An 18,082-nucleotide genomic window follows, 5' to 3' on the forward strand; every position below is an offset into this window, starting at 1 on the left:
ACCTCTGCCAGGGGCAGGTAGCGACCTGCGGGACACCCCTCCAGCGGGACACCCCTCCAGCGGCTTCGGACCGAGCGGGGACAGGGAGCGGGGACACGGAGCGGGAACACGGAGCGGGGACACGGATTGCTGCGGGGACAAGGAGCGGGGACACGGAGCGCTCCACGGGCGCGGAGCCGGGGCGGGCGGGGCTGTCCCGGGCGGGGCTCGGGCCGGGGCTGCGGCACAGGGGGATGTTCCTTGCCCGGAGCAGGGCGGTCCCGCACCGGAGCCGAGCGGCGGCAGCGGCGGGAGCGGCCGCGGGGCTGCGGCAGATGACATCCCCCAGTGAGGGTCCAGGTGGGTTCTATGGCCACTGACATCCCCCAGTGAGGGTCCAGGTGGGTTCTATGGCCACTGACATCCCCCAGTGAGGGTCCAGGTGGGTTCTATGGCCACTGACATCCCCCAGTGAGGGTCCAGGTGGGTTCTATGGCCACTGACATCCTCCGGAGAGGATCCAGGTGGGTTCTATGGCAGATGACATCCCCCAGTGAGGGTCCAGGTGGGTTCTATGGCCACTGACAGCCCCCGGAGAGGGTCCAGGTGGGTTCTATGGCCACTGACATCCCCCAGTGAGGGTCCACGTGGGTTCTATGGCCACTGACATCCCCCAGTGAGGGTCCACGTGGGTTCTATGGCCACTGACATCCCCCAGTGAGGGTCCAGGTGGGTTCTATGGCCACTGACATCCCCCAGTGAGGGTCCAGGTGGGTTCTATGGCCACTGACATCCCCCAGTGAGGGTCCAGGTGGGTTCTATGGCCACTGACATCCCCCAGTGAGGGTCCAGGTGGGTTCTATGGCAGATGACATCCCCCAGTGAGGGTCCAGGTGGGTTCTATGGCAGATGACATCCCCCAGTGAGGGTCCAAGTGGGTTCTATGGCCACTGACATCCCCCAGTGAGGGTCCAGGTGGGTTCTGTGGCCACTGACATCCCCCAGAGAGGATCCAGGTGGGTTCTATGGCAGATGACATCCCCCGGAGAGGATTCAGGTAGGTTTTATGGCCACTGACATCCCCTGGTGAGTGTCTGGGTGGGTGCTGTGTCAGATGATGTCCCCAGGTGAGGATCCAGGTGGGTGCTGCTGTTTCCTACCGCTGCTTTGTTAGTGTGACAGCAGCTCCCAGGCTGTCCACACTTTGGATCATGCTCTTCCAGTAGCTGCTGGTTTTACTTCCTAGCCAGATGCACTTGGAAAGTGCTGAGTAGATTTCCTGACTTTGCTGTCTATCTTTGAATATCAACAAGCTCCACCAGGGTACAGTGACCCAGTAAAAGTTTGTCCATTGCCCTGGGCTCAGCAGCTGTCAGCAGGCTCAGCACAGCACAGCCTTAGCAGGGCCAATAAACCAGCTCACTTTTTAGATGTAACAACTTACTGGGCAGTCTCTGTTGGGTTAAATAGTTCTTTATGCATTGGTTGAACCTGTATCACACAGTGGTGTTATTAGCATTTTGTATAATTAAGGAAAACTTATTGCTACACGATGAAAGAGCACAGACAATTAGGTTGTGTTGGGCTTTTTTACTTCTGTGCTAGAGGTTTATTGATGTTGGCTCTAGTGGAAGTGAGCAGTTACCCTCCCTGCTACAGTTCCTCCTAGGAATCTTGCATCAAGTGTTTCTCAATCACGTACAAGGGTCCTGTGAAAAAACATCCATAAGGAGCTTCTGCGTCAGAGAAATGTGGGATCGGTTCCTGCTTTTTAGCCAGCAGGACCAAGTCATGGAGAAACAACATATCTGGGATTAGATTGCAGGGAGATAAATTCCCTCTCTTACCCCACTTACTTGGATAAGGATTTTCCAGTGTGCGTTGGAAATTAGAGAGTTATACTCTCCTAAATTGATGTGAGTTAGACACCTAACTCCCTTGAGCCCTCTGAAATTCCTGTGGAGCAAACACTACCTTCTCTAACTTACATAGAAGCAATTAAAAGATCAGCCAGCACTGACAAGGTACTTAATATGGTCTGCAAAGAAAAAACCTTTAAACTTCTCTGGGTCCTAGAAACCAACATGGGAGGCAAATGACAAGGACCTGAGTAAGACCCTTAATATCAGCTTGGGAGTCCTGGTAATCAGCCTGGGGAGCTGAAGCCAAGGAGCTGGATAAAGATGCAATTAAGGTTGCCACAAAGTTCTGAGATACATTGCAGTTCCCAGCTGTGATAACTGAAGAGTTGGCTGCAGTTCCAAAACACCAGCATGATAGTAAAGTAGGAATGAAAGGACAAATATCTTGGCCTTTTCATTTTCCAGACATTTATGTTCACTATCTGCATGGAGCCTAAATTATCCTGGCTGAATTCCAAGCTATAATCTTTTTTTTTTCTCTTCCTTGAGTGGGCTAGCTAAGTACTATTAGGCTTTGATATTTTGCATTGCACAAGGGAAAGCAGAATAAACATTGCCATTTATTTATGATCCATCTTAGCTTTTTGAGAGTTTGACAGTTTTACAAGTCCCTGACTGCTTATCCTGGTCAGTGCAAACACCCTGCTTTGAAAGCATCGTGTTTGAGCGTTCAGGATGGAAACAACATGTTCTGACTCTTTTTAAGTAAGAGGAGATAACATAAATAAAAGCAGTTCTTGAAAATCCAGCCTCAGGTATAATGCAGCTCTGAACATCCTCCGGAAATCAGAGTTCTAGCACTGCAAATGCATTTTCCTGTATAAAATTAAATAGCTCATTAGCAGCTGTGGGAAGATACACCAATTTGTATAGCTCTGGGAAGATGCATAAACCAGAAAGATGTAATGGGAAAATCACAATTTTATCTTCAAAAGGAGCCCATTCTTCAAATGGCAGCAGAACCAGCAATGACAGGATCTAAGGCAGTGTGTGAGGGACCTGCCAGCTCACAGCTGATGGCTCGTGAGCTGGAGGAAAAATGTGATTGAGAGTTTGACATGTGGCTGCCAAGCATTCATGGGGCTTGTTGATTCCAGGACTGGAGAGGCTGAGAGGGACAATTTGGAATTGTTGGTGATGAGAGGAGGCAGCAGCACCTCCCCAGGCTGTGGCACATCAAGCAGGTTTTGAGGCATCTGCTTGTCTGTGGCTGTTGAGGAGGATTCCTGCCACGTGGAGAAAAAAAAATGTTCTTCCTATATAATGACAGAAATTGAGAAAGGGCAGCATTCTTTGGATTTTTGCCTGTTTCATTCCAGAGTGGTGTAAAATGTAGTTGAAGTGAGGAGTCAGTCCTACCCTCTGTTCTGTTCTCTTGTCTGCACGTGGCTCTGTGCTGGGCATGTTGAGAAATCAGCTCCTTTCCACAAGCACCACACTTGTGTCCCACAGAAAAGGGCATAAATAGGATCCTGCAGTAACTAGTGCTGCAAACAGCAAGAAAACCTCTCAAACTGTTCTGCTTCCTGGCATGGTTTTGGAAGGTGTTCAGACTGAAATATTTAATTAATGAAGTCCTGATCACCATTTGATTCCTACCTGTCAAAACTGGAAAACTATTTTGGACGAGGATAGAAGTAAAAGTAATACCTGTACCATGGGTTTTAAAAACCTGATAAAAATTGCTTTGAAAGAGACCTACAGTTAGACACCTCTGTGAAAAGGGATACATTTAGGTGAAGGTTTCACACCAGACTGAGCTCCCTGATTGCTGCCAGGTAGGGTGGGCAGGGCATGTTCCCAAAGTTCTCCCTGCACGTACCCACCACTACCCTTGTCCTGCCACTGGAGCTCATCAGAACATGTGATAGTGGATTCAGAAAGATAAAACATCACAAATTTGACCTTACAAAAAACCCCCAGTGACTCGTTTCCTGCTGTTTTGGCTGCTGGAACCTCCCTGGCATAGGCTCAGGGTGATGGTGAGGAGCAGTGGGGAGTTGGGGAAAGGAAACGAAGAAGTCTCCTGCTTTGGCAGTAGGTCTGTGTAGCTGGAAGTCACACTGCATCCTGACAGTAAGGCTTGTTGTACTTATGTTTTCAAAGAGAAATTTGTATCCTCCCATTTTATTTAGAGAGAGTATTTTTAAGAATTTGAAGTACAGTTTGACACTCTTCTTTAGCTGAAGTTTGTGATCATCTCGTAGCAAGGCTGAGTGGCCTGTTTGATATACAGCTGTCACTGGTTTCAGTTGTTGCCTCTCCCTTGTTGTAAGGAAAGTGCTGCTGCTTGTGAGGAAAACATCTCAGAGAGAATGCCCAAATTTCAGCTCAGATGTCTTTTCTGTATTGCAAACAGTCCTGTTAACACTGATGCTCATTACGACAGGCATTAATACACTTTGTAGCATCTGGTTTCTAAATAGCTGCGGAGTCTGGGTTCTCCAGTCTGCAAACAGGACAGTGCTCAGAACACAGTTTTTTCAGGGGGAACACAGTTTTTCAGCCCAAGTGGATGAAGGAGAAGTGTCACAACCAAGCTGATGGGGATACTGGGGCTCTGGGGAGGAGGGTGCAGGGGAGCAGAGGCAGCATCCCAGTGGGGAGCAAGGGGCAGCAGCTGTGGAGGGCTGGTGTGCTGGGGTTGCTGGGACAGGCAGGCTGGGGCACAACCAGCAGTTTGAGTGCTGTTTGCAGTGGGACTGGGCTGAACCTTCAGCACAGAACATACCCGTGTAACACAGGACAGCCAGAGGGTGGCACAGGCCCTGATGTTTCTCATAAACATCTGGTAGTAACCTACCACCCGTAGCCCATGGGGAAATAGCTGGCTTGGCATGGAAATGTTGCTGGCAGCCTCTAATCTAAGGATATGAAGCTTTGCAGGTGTTTTTTTCATCTGCTTAATTATGAAATCAGTTCAGGAGAGGGAGATGACACATTTAGGTTGCTCTGCTATTTCAGTTGAACAGACAGCACCCAAAAGATGTTAAAAAAATGTCATGCTCTTGTAGGACATCAGTTCATAGGCAGATGTGCTGTGATATTTGGGAGTGCTGCTCCAAATTGCTTTCTGAAGGCTCCCCCATTTCTTTCCTCTCCAACAAGGATCAAGAAGGACTACACAGTTGCTATCAGTTTGGGTTTATTAGTACACTGATTTTGGAAACTAGTCTGTAAACCTGGAAGATTCTTTTGCAGTGACAGTGTGACTACAGAAATGGGAAATCAAACTCTAACCAGGCAGAGAGGCTGGTTGGGAAGGGGCATTTCATCATGTGAGGCAGAGCAGACAGAATATGAATTCAAGCTTGGAATGGGTCTTCACAAATGGCTCATCTATACTATTTGTCTTGCCAAAAAATATAGTGTGAGGGTCCTTTCAATAGCCCCAAAGAGTCTTCAAGAAGATCATCTCTGCTTTCCATGAGGAATCTTTTGCAGGAAACTGAGCTTTGGCTGTTTTTCAAGGTGTGCCTTAAAGCATCATGCAAGTTGCCAGGGCTGTGGTTGCCCCTCCCTGTTATAAGCAGGACTTCAAGTGTCTGTGGCACGTTTATAGCAGCTGCTGCCCAGGGTGGGTTTGTTGCTGTCACCCACCAATGCTATTCATGATTATTGCTCTTCTTTTACGGCTCTGTGACTTTTATGTGTAGAACTCCTCTTCAGGGAGAGCACTGCTGGGGAGCTTCATCTGCATTTTGCCATTGCTGTCGAATGAGCTTTCAACTTGTCCTTCATGCTGCACGTGCCACAAGAGCAAAGCAGTCCTGCATGTCAGTGCTGAGTGTGGCCCTATGGAGAGCAGCTACTTTCCTTTGAGTAATTATCTCTTATTTCCTTTTTTATTTCCTCCTCTCATATTCATTATCATAGTAATACAGGCTGGTCTGGGAATTTCCTTTCACCATAGTAAAATTCCTAACCATCCAATTATCCCTTTGTGATTTCAATTTCCAGTAGGAGGAGGCAGCATAGAAGCCACTGAAATGTGGAGGTATCAGGAGGACATTTGTGGTAGTTATTTTAGCAGTGAATAATCACATAAAATCTAATGGCAGATAATTTATAGAATCATATAATGTTTTGGATTGGAAGGGATCTTAAAGATTATCCAATTCCAACCCCTTGCTATGGGCAGGGACACCTTTCACTATCCTGGGTTGCTCCAAGACCCATCCAACCTGGCCTTGGACACTTCCAGGGATGGGGAAGCCACAGCTTCTCTGAGCAACATGTACCAGGGCCTCACCTTCCTCACAGCCAAGAATTTCTTCCTCACATCTAATCTAAACCTCCCCTGTGACTGTGAAAAGGTACCTAAAAAGGCCTGAAGATTTATGTTAGCACAGAAAATTCCCCCAGCTCCTGTGTCCTTGTCCTATGGAAAAGGCCACCTGTAGGTGTGAAAATTCCATTGTATTTTCAGTCATATTCATTGAAAATGTCACCACCAGGTGCAAAATATTTTTCTGCCTGTTCTTATTTGCATCACAGTTCAGGGCTTGGTTTGCTCTAAAAGTGGAGTTGTCCTTTTAACGTGCTGGGAACTGAGGAATCTTCAACCCCTGCACAGTCACTGTGTGTCTGAGCTCAGGGGAGCTGTGCACGGGCCAAGGTCTGGAATTAGGACAGCTGTAGTTTCCCCACACTGAGATGATTGAGTGAGTTCACTGGGCTTTTCTAAGTGAAAATCACTTTGTGAAGACTTTTGGTGTTACAGTGGTCACCCTCCTGGTTCTTTTCTAAAGATTGTTTTCTTTCATTTTTTTGCTCTGCTGGTCTTTTTCAGCCCCCTCTCTTGGTATTCTGTAAATGCTGTGTTGTGGTGAAGATTATGATAAATTACAGCGCTAAGTATAGTAATAAATGTTGGCATAATCTATATAGGCTGTTGTGGAAGAAATTAGTTTCTGTTCTGCAGTTTGAAAAAAAAAAGGAGTAATACATCTGTTTTGTGTAAACACATCCTTGTCTTCCTGTGGTTTAACTTTATTCTCAGATGAAAAAGCCACAGAGTTTTGCCCAGGGAAGCCTGTTTTATGGATGGCATTGTCCAAAATAATCAAGTGATAATGGAAACAATTTAAAGTTTAGAAGTAGAACACTAAAATCATGGAAGTTGTGCAATTTCCTTGTGAGATTCTACGGTGTGTTGCACTGGTGACTTACAACTGAGAAGCTTGAGCAAAGCAAGCAGGGAATTTGAACAGGTATGTATGTCAAGTGCTTTGGAATCCTAATCTGTGAGTGTATGTGTAAAGAAAATAGTTTTAAGGAACAAGCCTAGCCTATCATGCTACCACTTTAAGGTGCTTTAACAACATTTCTCTCTAATGAACATGCTTGATTTTAAGGTAGTTTAAAAACGTTTTTTCAAAGGAGTCTTTGCCTTTAGGTTGGTGTCTGTTGTGGCATGATCTGGAGTGCACACAATTGTATATGGGAATCCTCTCCTCTTCCACAGAGCCAGTAATTTCTACTATTGGCAGAGCTTAGAACCTGATGGTATGCACTCATGCTGACCTGTTTGTGTTTTTGAGGAATCTGGTGAGTGCTCTGTGAGTTTCTGAAGTTATATTCTGCTCTGCTCTTGTGGGAATATTACAGAACTGGCCATAGGGCTCTAGGAATTGTCACAAAATGAGCAGTTAATTCTTGACATCTGCAGTGCTGCAGGGACTGCCAAGTTGCGTAGGTAGTTGGCAAGGAAATAAATATTGATAGACCCTAGCAACAGGTACTCCTGAGAACTCTTGTTCTGGGAATGCTTAGGCCGTGTCCAGTGTTATTAACATTGTGATATCATTTTAAGTTTATTTATAGGGTCTGTTTGTGTCTTATCACCATCTCTCAGAGCTGGAATGCACGAAGGGGCTTTGCTGCGCCAGGGCAGAGTTGTGTGTTCTGCACCTTCCCTGGTGACTCATTTCAACATGTAACAGATGCTCCACTGCCCACACCTCAGGGGTAGCTGATGTGCACCCATGTGTGACATCTCAAGTATGTGCTCATATCTAGACTCTCATGTTTGCTTACCCATCCTATGGTGGGATGACTGCTCTGGAGCCACGTAAGTGGGTTGGATGCAAGGATTTATTCCTTTTTAGTGACATCCTAACGAAGCACTAACATACAAGATCCTCGGAGAATCCACCAGGTAAAATGAGCTCACACTGTGAAAGCACTGACAATGAACAACTGTGTGTTCTCCTTGCAGAAATTGAAGCCAGAGAAGCCTGTGACTGGCTGAGGGCTGCCGGGTTTCCCCAGTATGCTCAGCTCTTTGAAGGTATGATCACAGAGACTTGTCAAGCAGCTGACACTGAACTCGAGTGGAATTGTTCACATAAATAATATATTTCAGAACCTGACAGTTTTGATGGAAGCACTTCCAAATTCTGTCATCTATTCATGCAAATCTTCAGAAAAATAGTAAAGCTCTTGCAGAAGGGACATCTCAGCAGGGACTCAGTAGAATTCTGTAAAGGAGCAAATCTTTCCTGGTTTCCTTGTCTTGTAACTCAGACAAATCTCTGCTTTTGTGATTTTTAGTTGCTTATAATTTTCTCAGGCTCTTTTACTTGTAATGCTGGAGTATTTGTCTGACCACTGATTGCAACCAAAACTCCTCCAAGGCTCTCCAGCCTGAGCCAGATTGCTTTGTTGGTGTATCGAAAAAGAATGATGGAAAAATCATCTTGCGATCACAAGTGTTTAAAACTGATACTCAGCAGCAGCCAGCCAAAAAAAAAAAAAAAAGGCAATTTCAGCATGTTTTTCATGTCATTAAATCTACAAAGAATGCTTATTTCTTGTGGGGGAGGCATGGATTTATTAAGAACTTGTACAGCTTTCAGGGCACACTTATACCTTAAAAGAGTTCTTCTTTAAAATATGTTTATTGTTACAAACACTGAATGTAACAAGAGGTAATTTATTTTTAAGAGGGATTTTATCAAAGAACTACGGTTAAAAGAACCAACAGTGACTTCTGCCTGCTGTCATTCTCACCTCCCCCTGATCACTGCAAAATTAAAAATTCGAAGCCAAGCCACAGAGCTGGATTTGAAAGCTGTGTGCTATGAAACATGCTGCCTCATGGCAATGCTTCCTGTCTGACTACAGCAGATTTTATTCCACAAGATGTGTGTTGGAAATGTACACTGCCATGCTTCTGGAAAATGAATCCCCTGCATCCCCTCGCTGCTTATACAGTGTAATTTGCAGACTAGGAAAATTAAGCTTAAAAATAAGCCAAGAAAATGCCTAATGGATCTTAGTGGTTCCCTCATCTGCAAGGTTAGATCTCAGAAGCTGAAACACTGAACTCCTCAGCTGGTGGATCCATCAGCTTCCAGCCCAGCTTGATTTGTCAGACTCATTGCAGCTCAGGAGTGTGTGTCATGTGCTGCACTGAACATCACCAGCACAGAGCTCGTGTGAAATACTCCCTGTTCTACACCTGAAGGTGCAGAGAACCAAACCAAAGCTGAACATTGTTTTGTGTTTCCTGTCTATGGCACTACAAGCTCCTGGAAAAGCAGGAGTGTTTGTCTACCTGTAACAGCAGCAAGCAGATCCCTGCATTTGTTCTACTTGCTCTAAGGAACTAACCCTCACTTAACTTGAAGGACCTTTGCATGAATATATAGCTGTAAAAATAGGTTTAGATTCCTTTCCCGTGATGAATAATGTTGCAAAATTGAAAGTCTTTGCAATTAAAACTCAGATTTCAGATTCAACTTCTTTGTTACAGATATGCAGTTTCCCATTGATGTAAAAACTGTAAGGAAAGATCATGAATTTTTAGATGGAGATGCGATTGAATCACTCTTCAGGTAAACATGAATTATGAGTCACCTTTAACACCTCCAGGCCCCACAGTTATTTGTCATTCCTTTTTCATGCCTTTGTTTTTATCAGAGACTAACAAAGTCACCAGTTCTGTGAGTGAAGCAAATCACTCAAGCACATGGTTTAGCACCAGTGAAGTTGGTTGTTTTAAGAGTTTAAAAGTGAAGTAACCATGTGTCTGCACATCTCCAGCCAAGATCTTGGGGATGTTATGCTGAGCATCAAATCTGTCTTTTCTGTAATGTGAGATGTCTGCAGGCTGAGAAAAAAATAATCATTTCCCTGCAAGCATAGCAGGCTGCTCTCCAGGATCACGTATAACAGAGTGCAGGAATTTCCTCTGACTGGCCAAATTCTGTTCCAGCAGATAAACAGAAAAAAGTTGTATGCACAAGATTCCTTCTTTTTTTCCTGAATATTTCTTGAGTGAGAAGCAAAGGTATTGATTTGAAACTATTGTTTTACCACAGCTGTTCAGAGCACACAAGTGAAATTACACTGTCAGGGCAAAGTCAAACCCTCAGCCCTTTGGCCTTTCCCTGTGGAAGAGTGCCAGGGTAGTGTGAGACATTCTGCTTCACTTCACACCACAGTTACTGAAGCCTTCTCATGGTGGGATTGTTCAACAGAGGTCCTTTAGCAGAAATTAGAATTTCTACCTCTTAAAGGGACTGGAAAGTTCCTCTCCTGGCAAAGTGGTTTGGTCCCTTTCTGTCCTGTCAGGTCACCTGAGCTCAAATTCTGCACCAAGAGAAGTTGTTCACATTTACATCTCCAAAGCACAGCAGATATTCGAGAAATATTTTCTTTCTTGTTATGGCTTCTGTCCTGAGTGCTCCTTGGAGGCTCTGTGTTTGCCTCCTGTTGAGGCTGCCTGTTGTTTGGCATTTAAGTGACTGACTAGTTTGGGACCTTTTTGATTCCACAAGCTTTAATTAAAATCATAGACAATAAAGTCCTTCCAAGGAATTAGCGTCTTCATTTATTTAAAAAACTATTTTTTAAGAAGCCCACTCAGAGTTTCAAAATCTTAAATCAGCAGACAGTTTTTCACAATCATTAAAGCTAATAATATGATTTTTTAAATTAAAATATTAATTATGGTTGTCTTCTCTAGTTTTAACACGGCAAAACTGGGAGTGTGAACATCATGGGGTTGTTACTGGTGCTGGTTTTGGCAAAAGAATGTCAGTCTTGGACCCCAATAATGCAGACTCTGTGGCAGAAGATCACAACTGTACTGGCACATGTTCGTTTTCAAAAAATAAAATAGTTTAAATTTAAAACTTCTGTGTTTTCTCTCATGCCCCAGACGGCTGAACACGTTGAACAAGTGTGCATCAATGAAAGTGGAAATAGGCCGCCAGAGGAAACGGGTATGTTTGTAAAGCACAGTCACTGTTCTCACTAAAAATGTACCCAGCTACTGCATCAAAAACCTGGTTTTGACAAGTGCATGAAGGATTAGCAGTTTCTAAACTTTCCTCTTTATTCTCTTCCGTCCTGCAAAGCTCTTCCACTTGCATTTTCTGCTCAAAAATACAAGGATGGAGGTTGAAATTATGCATTTTTTCAGTTTGTAGCTTTGTGAGGTAGGTTAGGAGTGGGCTTTGAAACAGTTTTAAAGATTGATTTGGCACATGTTACTGTCTAATATGATCAGCTGATGGTCCCACCTCAACATGTCTATCATTGCTTTCCTAGGTAGTTTCACACTTTATTTAAGTCCTGAAAGTGAAATTTCACTCCTACTGAGTAAGCAAAGAAATTAAATGGACATCTCAAATGTTCAGCCAGTAGAAGATGGGTGGGTTTTAGCTGTGCTGGTTTTGTCCTCTCCCACACAAAAAGTTCTGCAACTAAAACAAAGTGATGGTCACAGCTTGGCTGGGCAACACCAGGACTGCAAAACCTCTGAGGTACCGTGGATTAAGTGCAGGATTAGCAAGAAAATAATGCCATCTTCTGGAAAAATGTCTAGTTTTTTGGAAAGTTCCACTCTGTCATTAGGAATGAATGGGGCAAGAGAGAGCTCACAGAGAAGAGACATTTTGTTATCCCAGTGTTCCCTTGGAATGGAGACAATAGAGCAACTGGGGTAGGAGTCAGGGGAGGCTGAGGAGTCCAAGAGGATGCCACAGATATTGATGCTGCCACAGTCCCACAGCCAAACACTTCTTTACCTGAAAATGAATGAATTTTCAGGCCATCAGAGTGTTTGATTTGTTTGGCTCTAGGAAAGGCCATGTAAATTCAACAAAATTATCTTTCAAATCCTTTAGATTTGCCACACACCAGGAGTTTTCACCCTTAGAGCAAATCTGTCACTTTTTCCTGTGGTAAATTTCCCAGATCTGTCAGTGTGCTTGGGAGTCATTTGTCAGTATGTTTTTCAACTAACTCAGGGCAACCCTTCAGTAGTCACATTTCCATGTGTTGGTCTTGGGGGTTTTGGAGGTAGGCAGAAAATTTAAGTCTCCTTTTTTTTTTTTTTTTGTTTTTTTGGGTTTTTTTTTGGGTTTTTTTTTTTTTTTTTTTTTTTTTTTTTGTTTGTTTGTTTGTTTTTTGTTTTTTGTTTGTTTGTTTGTTTTGTAATTTAAAATTTGCCAAACATTGACCTTGAACTGTATTTTTTTTTCCCCCTTCTAAGAGTGATGATTCTGAAGATGATGAACCCTGTGCAATAAGCAGTAGGTGGGCTTATGAGAGGTGCAGTCAGAGGTGGTCTCGAATCGAGAGCCTGGAGGGTTTCCCAGCAGAGGGAGGTGCCAGTGCCTCAGTCCCAGGCAGCCCAGTGCTGAAGATCATCAGCAAGGAGGACAGTGTCTTCCTGGATCATGGAGAGAAGCACGATGTGTCCTCAGTTCACAGCACCAGCAGTGCTGACAGTGACACTGTGAGCTCCCCAAAACCTTTTGAAGATGTGGAAACCAGCACGAGTTCCTCGAGATGTTCCTCAGTTAAGGTACCTGCACTGGACTCTACTTTCAGTTTTTCTCCTTCCCCCAGTGAATTTTTAAATAACACCAGCGAGCAAAAGCTTTTGGAAAAATCGCCATCTAAAAAGAGGAAGAGCCTTCTAAAGAAAATGGAGAAGCTGCACTTAAGGAGCTGCAACTTAAGGAGTGGTCAGTCAAAGGCCAAACCCACAATAAGTGAACCTGTTCTTCTGGAAGGGCTTAGTGAAGAAAAGATGAAGATGCTGAACTGTGTAAATATTTCTGACCTCTCTGGCATCCAAACAAAGGACAGTTCTTCCTTTTCTCCCCGGAGTCACAGCAGCAGCAGTCAGTCTGGAAAGAGCAGCACAGTGAGCACTCCAAGTCCCGGTATAAAAGCAGGCAGCCCCTGTGAGGGAAGGGGGATGTGTGCAGAGCACACAGACTCCAGCAAGCTCTTGCTGTGGAATGACTTATCTCAGCAAAACCTGAAAAATGACATGACATTACAAAAGCCTCAGATGTTTCAAATACCACAAGGCCATAAACCTGGCACCTTCCCCACAGCACTTACAGACAGCTCCCTCTCTCCAGCAGACAACTCTTCTGTCAACTGGAGAACTGGGAGTTTTCACGGGTGCAGGAGAAGCCGGAGCAGAAGCAGTTCCAAGGAGCCCAAAGCCCCCAGGAGTCCCCTTTCAGGCTCCTGTAACAGGCTAAGTGTGTATGACAACATGCCCAGTATCGACCTTGACAACCTGGAGGCAGCACAAGTCGGTGATGATGATGTTTTCTCAGAACTGAACAATGTTATAGCAGATGTCAACGGCCTCAAAAAGTTGGTTGATCAGTGGACAGAGAAGTTCTCAGATGATGGGGATTCTGACTTTGCCAGTGACTTGACCTCTTTGTGTCCATCCTCCCCTAAAGAAAGCTCTCTTGAAACGGAGGGCTCAGAAGACAAGAGAGCAGGGGACACTGAGGGAGAGAGCAGCTGTGGCCTGGGCAAGGAGATTGGCTCTGCAGATCTGACATACATCACAGACTCTAAAAAGGCCAACAGGTCAGCCATCCTTGGGTTTCCCCTTGATTCTGGCCACTCAAAATCTAACTGCTTTGCCAGAACAAAGTATTCTCAAGTCTGTTCTAGGCAGCAGGGTCTGCACTGCTGGTGCCAGGTGCCACCAGTCCATAGTTACTCTGGTGACAACATCTGTCCTCTACTGAAAGCAGGACACTCATGATCTGCATGAGCACTCAGACGTTTGGAATCAGAAATACAGCTTGCTGTATTTCTTAGGGAAAGAGCTGGTATTACCAGAGGACCTCCTGGATGGGAAGTACCTTGTTTGAGTGCAGCTAACCATGTGGTGTTTGGCAGCTGCAGGTCATTTAGAGCCTTAAGTGCTTCACAGCTGCAGACAGAAAACTAATGGGGATGATGGGGATGATCCTAAGCTTGAGCAATGTTTATCCCACAGGCACAGGAAGCCACACTGGTCTGTGGAAGAGAGTGTGAACTTGGAAAGCCTTTCCATGCAGAGTGATGGCCAGTCTGCTGCCCAGCTGGCCCGGACACAAAAGCTGGCACTGTTGAAACTCACTGCTTTAATGGATAGATATTCCCCTTCCAGCAGGCAGGGCTGGAACTGGTAAGTTGTCTAATGTTAAAGCAACCTGTGCTGGGAAGAGAGGATTTGGTGCAAGCAGGTGAACTCCCTTGTCTGTCTAGATTACACGAGAGGAATTTCATCCCATTGAATCTCCGGCAGCCTCATGGTTGTTTCCATGGCTCCAGGGTTTCCTCTGCTGTGGGGCTGCACTTGGGCTCCTCCCTGGTGGTCGTGCTCTTACTGATTTTAAAGCACGTTATAGTTTCTCTTTAAATTTGCCTGTTTTCAGGATTTTGTCAGAGGTGCTTCACAGCGATTGCAGCACCTGAGGTGAGAGCTGGCTGGGCTGAGAATGCAGCTCTTTAGTCTCTGAACTAAAACAGTGACAAAGTCACACACCTAAATGACTCAGAAACATCAGTCAGCATCTTGTGATAGGGAGCTGGTGCTTAAACATAGAGAGAAGTGAAAAAAGCCTGCAGTACCCTAAAGGGATGGGATTTATTTCCCATGAGGATGCTTTTTACAGCTAATTTCTGTAAGAAAATAAGGAAGCCATTCCTGCAATCACCTTGACTGATTTCCTCTCTCTGATGGTGCCGTGTGTGCAGGTCTGTGGCAGAATTTGGGTTGTGACAAGGTATACAGCTAAATGCTTTCCCACGCACATGAAGCAGCAGGTGGAGTGTGCTGCGGACCTAATATGTTGCATGTACTGTTTTTTTTCTTTCCAGGACCATACCAAAGTTCATTAAAAAACCAAAAGCCTCTGACTACAAGGACAAAAACGTGTTTGGGGTTCCTTTACTCCTGAATGTGCAGCGAACAAGCCACCCACTGCCCAACGGGATCCTGCAAGCCCTGGACTACCTGAGAAGCCACTTTCTTGACCAGGTATGAACTTGAGGCAGCCCAGAGAAGCTCTAGGCCATGAATGGATCTGCTCCAGGGAACCAGACTCTGCTTCCCTCTTTTCTGAAGGACTTTCTTGCCCCCTGAGGCTCTGAACAGGCAGACAGGTGTAGGTGTGAGCCTGAGAGGAAATAGCAGTGCTGATTCCTGCTGGGAACGCCTTTAGTCCTGTATTGTGTTTTTGTGCCTTGCCTCACTGAAGCCCTCTGCAGCTGGTGCAGGCAGCCAAGCTGCCTTTGCCTGGGGAGGTGTTGTGTCTCTGCTCCCCAAGGAGGTAAATCTGCCAGACAGTGTCATTGTTCCCTCTGCTCTGTGGTTGCTGGTAGTGCCAGAGCTAATGTGAAAATTAACCTTGTTTCAGCTGAAATGTACCACTAAGCAGAGAGAAAACGTGTTACAGCAGTGCCTGTAACATCTTTTTCTGGATCTCAGCTCTGTATTTATGCCCTAAGTGGAGGTGGCAGTGGGAGTGTGTGCTGAATGTGGTATTTCCACAGGATAGCTGCAAAAATGGGAGACCCTGGGACACGAGACACATCAGTTAAAGAAAGGACTTTTTTCTTTTCCTGTGCTTTGTCATTGTCTAGGTGTGTAATATCATGCCAAAGTACAGAAGTGTGTGTGTTCTGTGAGGTGACAGTTTCAAGTGTGTTTCGTTTTGAGGTGGTGATACCCATTTGGTTAACATAAATAAACCAAATAATGTAAATACTGTCTCGGTGGCACAAAGCAAAACTGTCAGCAGAAGCTGTGTTGGGATCGAGTCCATGGGAAACCTCTAAATCTTGGTTTTGCCTGAAACCTGATTGACAATTACATTAAAATAAATTATATTAAATTAATAATTTAATTATTATATTCAATTATAATAAAAATAAAATCATAATTTCCCTCAGGATGGCAACTGCCCTTTGCCAGCCTGTGGATGGATTAGATGTATCAGGTGTGTTAAACCTGAGCCTTGTGGATCTCAGTTTGTTTGTTCCAGCACAGGCATGGATGTGTATTTGTGTTTGGATGGATATGAAACTTGCAGCTGACACGTGTGAACACAGCCTGCCCAAGCAAACAGACAGATGTCAATAGCAGTGATTGTAAAAGTCAAAAAGAGTAATTTTGCATTCAATAAAAAGAAAACAAACATGACAATTGGCATGTTCTGGTTCTGTGGGCATCAGGCATGGTTTGCCCTGGGAGGAATGTCTGTGCTACTTCTAATTATACAAAAGTATTTTGGTGTTAGGTCCCACTGTCAGAGGGTCTTTGTTATCAAAGGAATGTGAAGCATCAATTTTTTGTCAGAATTTAGATTCCTGGTGAGTCCTCTCTTTGTCTCTAATATTTTCTTTTACCCACAGGTTGGCCTGTTCCGAAAATCTGGTGTTAAATCCAGGATCCTGTCTTTAAGAGAAATGAATGAAACCAACCCAAACAACGTCTGTTACGAAGGGCAGTCAGCATTTGATGTGGCAGACATGGTGAAACAGTATTTCCGAGACCTGCCCGAGCCCATATTTACCAGCAGGCTCTGTGAATCCTTCCTCCACATCTACCAATGTAGGTAACAAAAGATACAGTTTTCCAATGCCTTGGATATCTTAATATTCAGCTGTTCAAGGCAGTGGCCAGACTCAGACTAGGGCCAGGTCCCCTTGTAGTCAGAGGAGACAAATCAGGGAGGACGTTTCAGAAAAGATGAGTTAATTGTGGCTCTGGACTTCAAAGCTTCCCATCTGCATCCTATGGGCCAGCTGTTTCTGTTCTTTGAAGGATGAGTATAATATGCTGCAGCAGCCCCCTTCAACTGCATTTTTAAACACTCATTTCTTTATGTGAAATGAAGAACTAATCTGTTCCCCTTGTTCGAGGTATGACAGAGCTCCTTTTGCAAGAAGTCCTCTTATATTGGTGACACTTCTTTATTAGGGAGCCCAAGCACAGCTGCTGTGAAACAGCCTCTTTGCCAGGAAATGCCTGCAGCTTTCTGCCTGTGCTCTCGCTGTTACTGTCCTTGAGACTCAACCCAAAAAAGGAGGAAACATGAAGCTGAAATCTCCTATTTGTTACAGTTTAAACAGGTTCCATCTCCAGTAGTGAATTCCCCTCAAGGAATTCACTTTCAAAAAGCAGCTGCGTTGGGGAAGGAACTTGCTGAAGGGACTAATGATGGTCTTATTTTTGAGAGAAGGTTTAGGAAGGCAAAGTGTGAGATTTCTGAGGGGTTTTGCAACCTAAATAATGTGACCTTTTTTGACATAAGTTAACAGGCTGCTGCTATCCTGTACATCCAGGGTTCCAAGCAGGGCACTGAGCTTGTAACTCACAGGAGACAAGGAAAGGCTGTCACATCAAATGTACCATTTCTCTTACTGCCTCTGCAAGCCACGTGTGATTTTCATCATTTTTTCTGTTTCCAGATGTGCCAAAGGATCAGCAGCTCCAGGCTGTCCAGGCTGCCATTCTCCTTCTCCCAGAGGAAAACCGAGAAGCTCTGAAAATCCTCCTGTTCTTCCTGCGAGACGTGGTCGCTTTTGTCGAGGAAAACCAGATGACCCCAACCAACATTGCCGTCTGTCTGGCACCTTCTTTGTTTCACCTCAACACCCTGAGGCGGGACAGTTCCTCCTCCTCCACTAGGTATTGACATCTCAATGCTGGCACTGCTGCTGTCCACAGTCTCCTTTGCTGGAGCAATGCTTTCTTTAGCTGGCCTGGGGTCAGTGTCTGCTTTTGAGGGGGAAATAGTGTGTGTGTCTTGGGGTTTGCCTTAAATCTGGTTGCTCAGGTGCAGCAGGAGCAGCACATGGAGTGATCCAGCCACTTGCTGCCCAGGGCAGTGGTGAGACACCTCTGCTGTTCT

General features: G+C 45.0%; 1 protein-coding gene across 2 annotated transcripts in view; it reads left to right on the forward strand.

Moving 5' to 3' along the window:
- The window catches only part of LOC116794321 (rho GTPase-activating protein 7-like), a 45,541-nt gene that overhangs the window by 24,818 nt on the left and 2,641 nt on the right, over positions 1-18,082 (forward strand). Inside the window, exons 1-9 of one of the 2 annotated variants that reach the window (XM_032702915.1) lie at positions 268-339; positions 8,122-8,193; positions 9,661-9,742; positions 11,071-11,134; positions 12,409-13,760; positions 14,179-14,349; positions 15,045-15,204; positions 16,581-16,779; positions 17,640-17,859. In XM_032702915.1, the coding sequence (XP_032558806.1) occupies positions 315-339; positions 8,122-8,193; positions 9,661-9,742; positions 11,071-11,134; positions 12,409-13,760; positions 14,179-14,349; positions 15,045-15,204; positions 16,581-16,779; positions 17,640-17,859 (2,345 nt within the window). In that variant the 5' untranslated portion in view covers positions 268-314. Of the gene's footprint in view, positions 1-267; positions 340-8,121; positions 8,194-9,660; positions 9,743-11,070; positions 11,135-12,408; positions 13,761-14,178; positions 14,350-15,044; positions 15,205-16,580; positions 16,780-17,639; positions 17,860-18,082 lie in introns of those variants that run through there. The other variant, XM_032702916.1, reaches the window with a different exon arrangement.

The sequence above is a fragment of the Chiroxiphia lanceolata genome, chromosome 15, assembly GCF_009829145.1.
Source record: "Chiroxiphia lanceolata isolate bChiLan1 chromosome 15, bChiLan1.pri, whole genome shotgun sequence".
Taxonomy (NCBI): domain Eukaryota; kingdom Metazoa; phylum Chordata; class Aves; order Passeriformes; family Pipridae; genus Chiroxiphia; species Chiroxiphia lanceolata.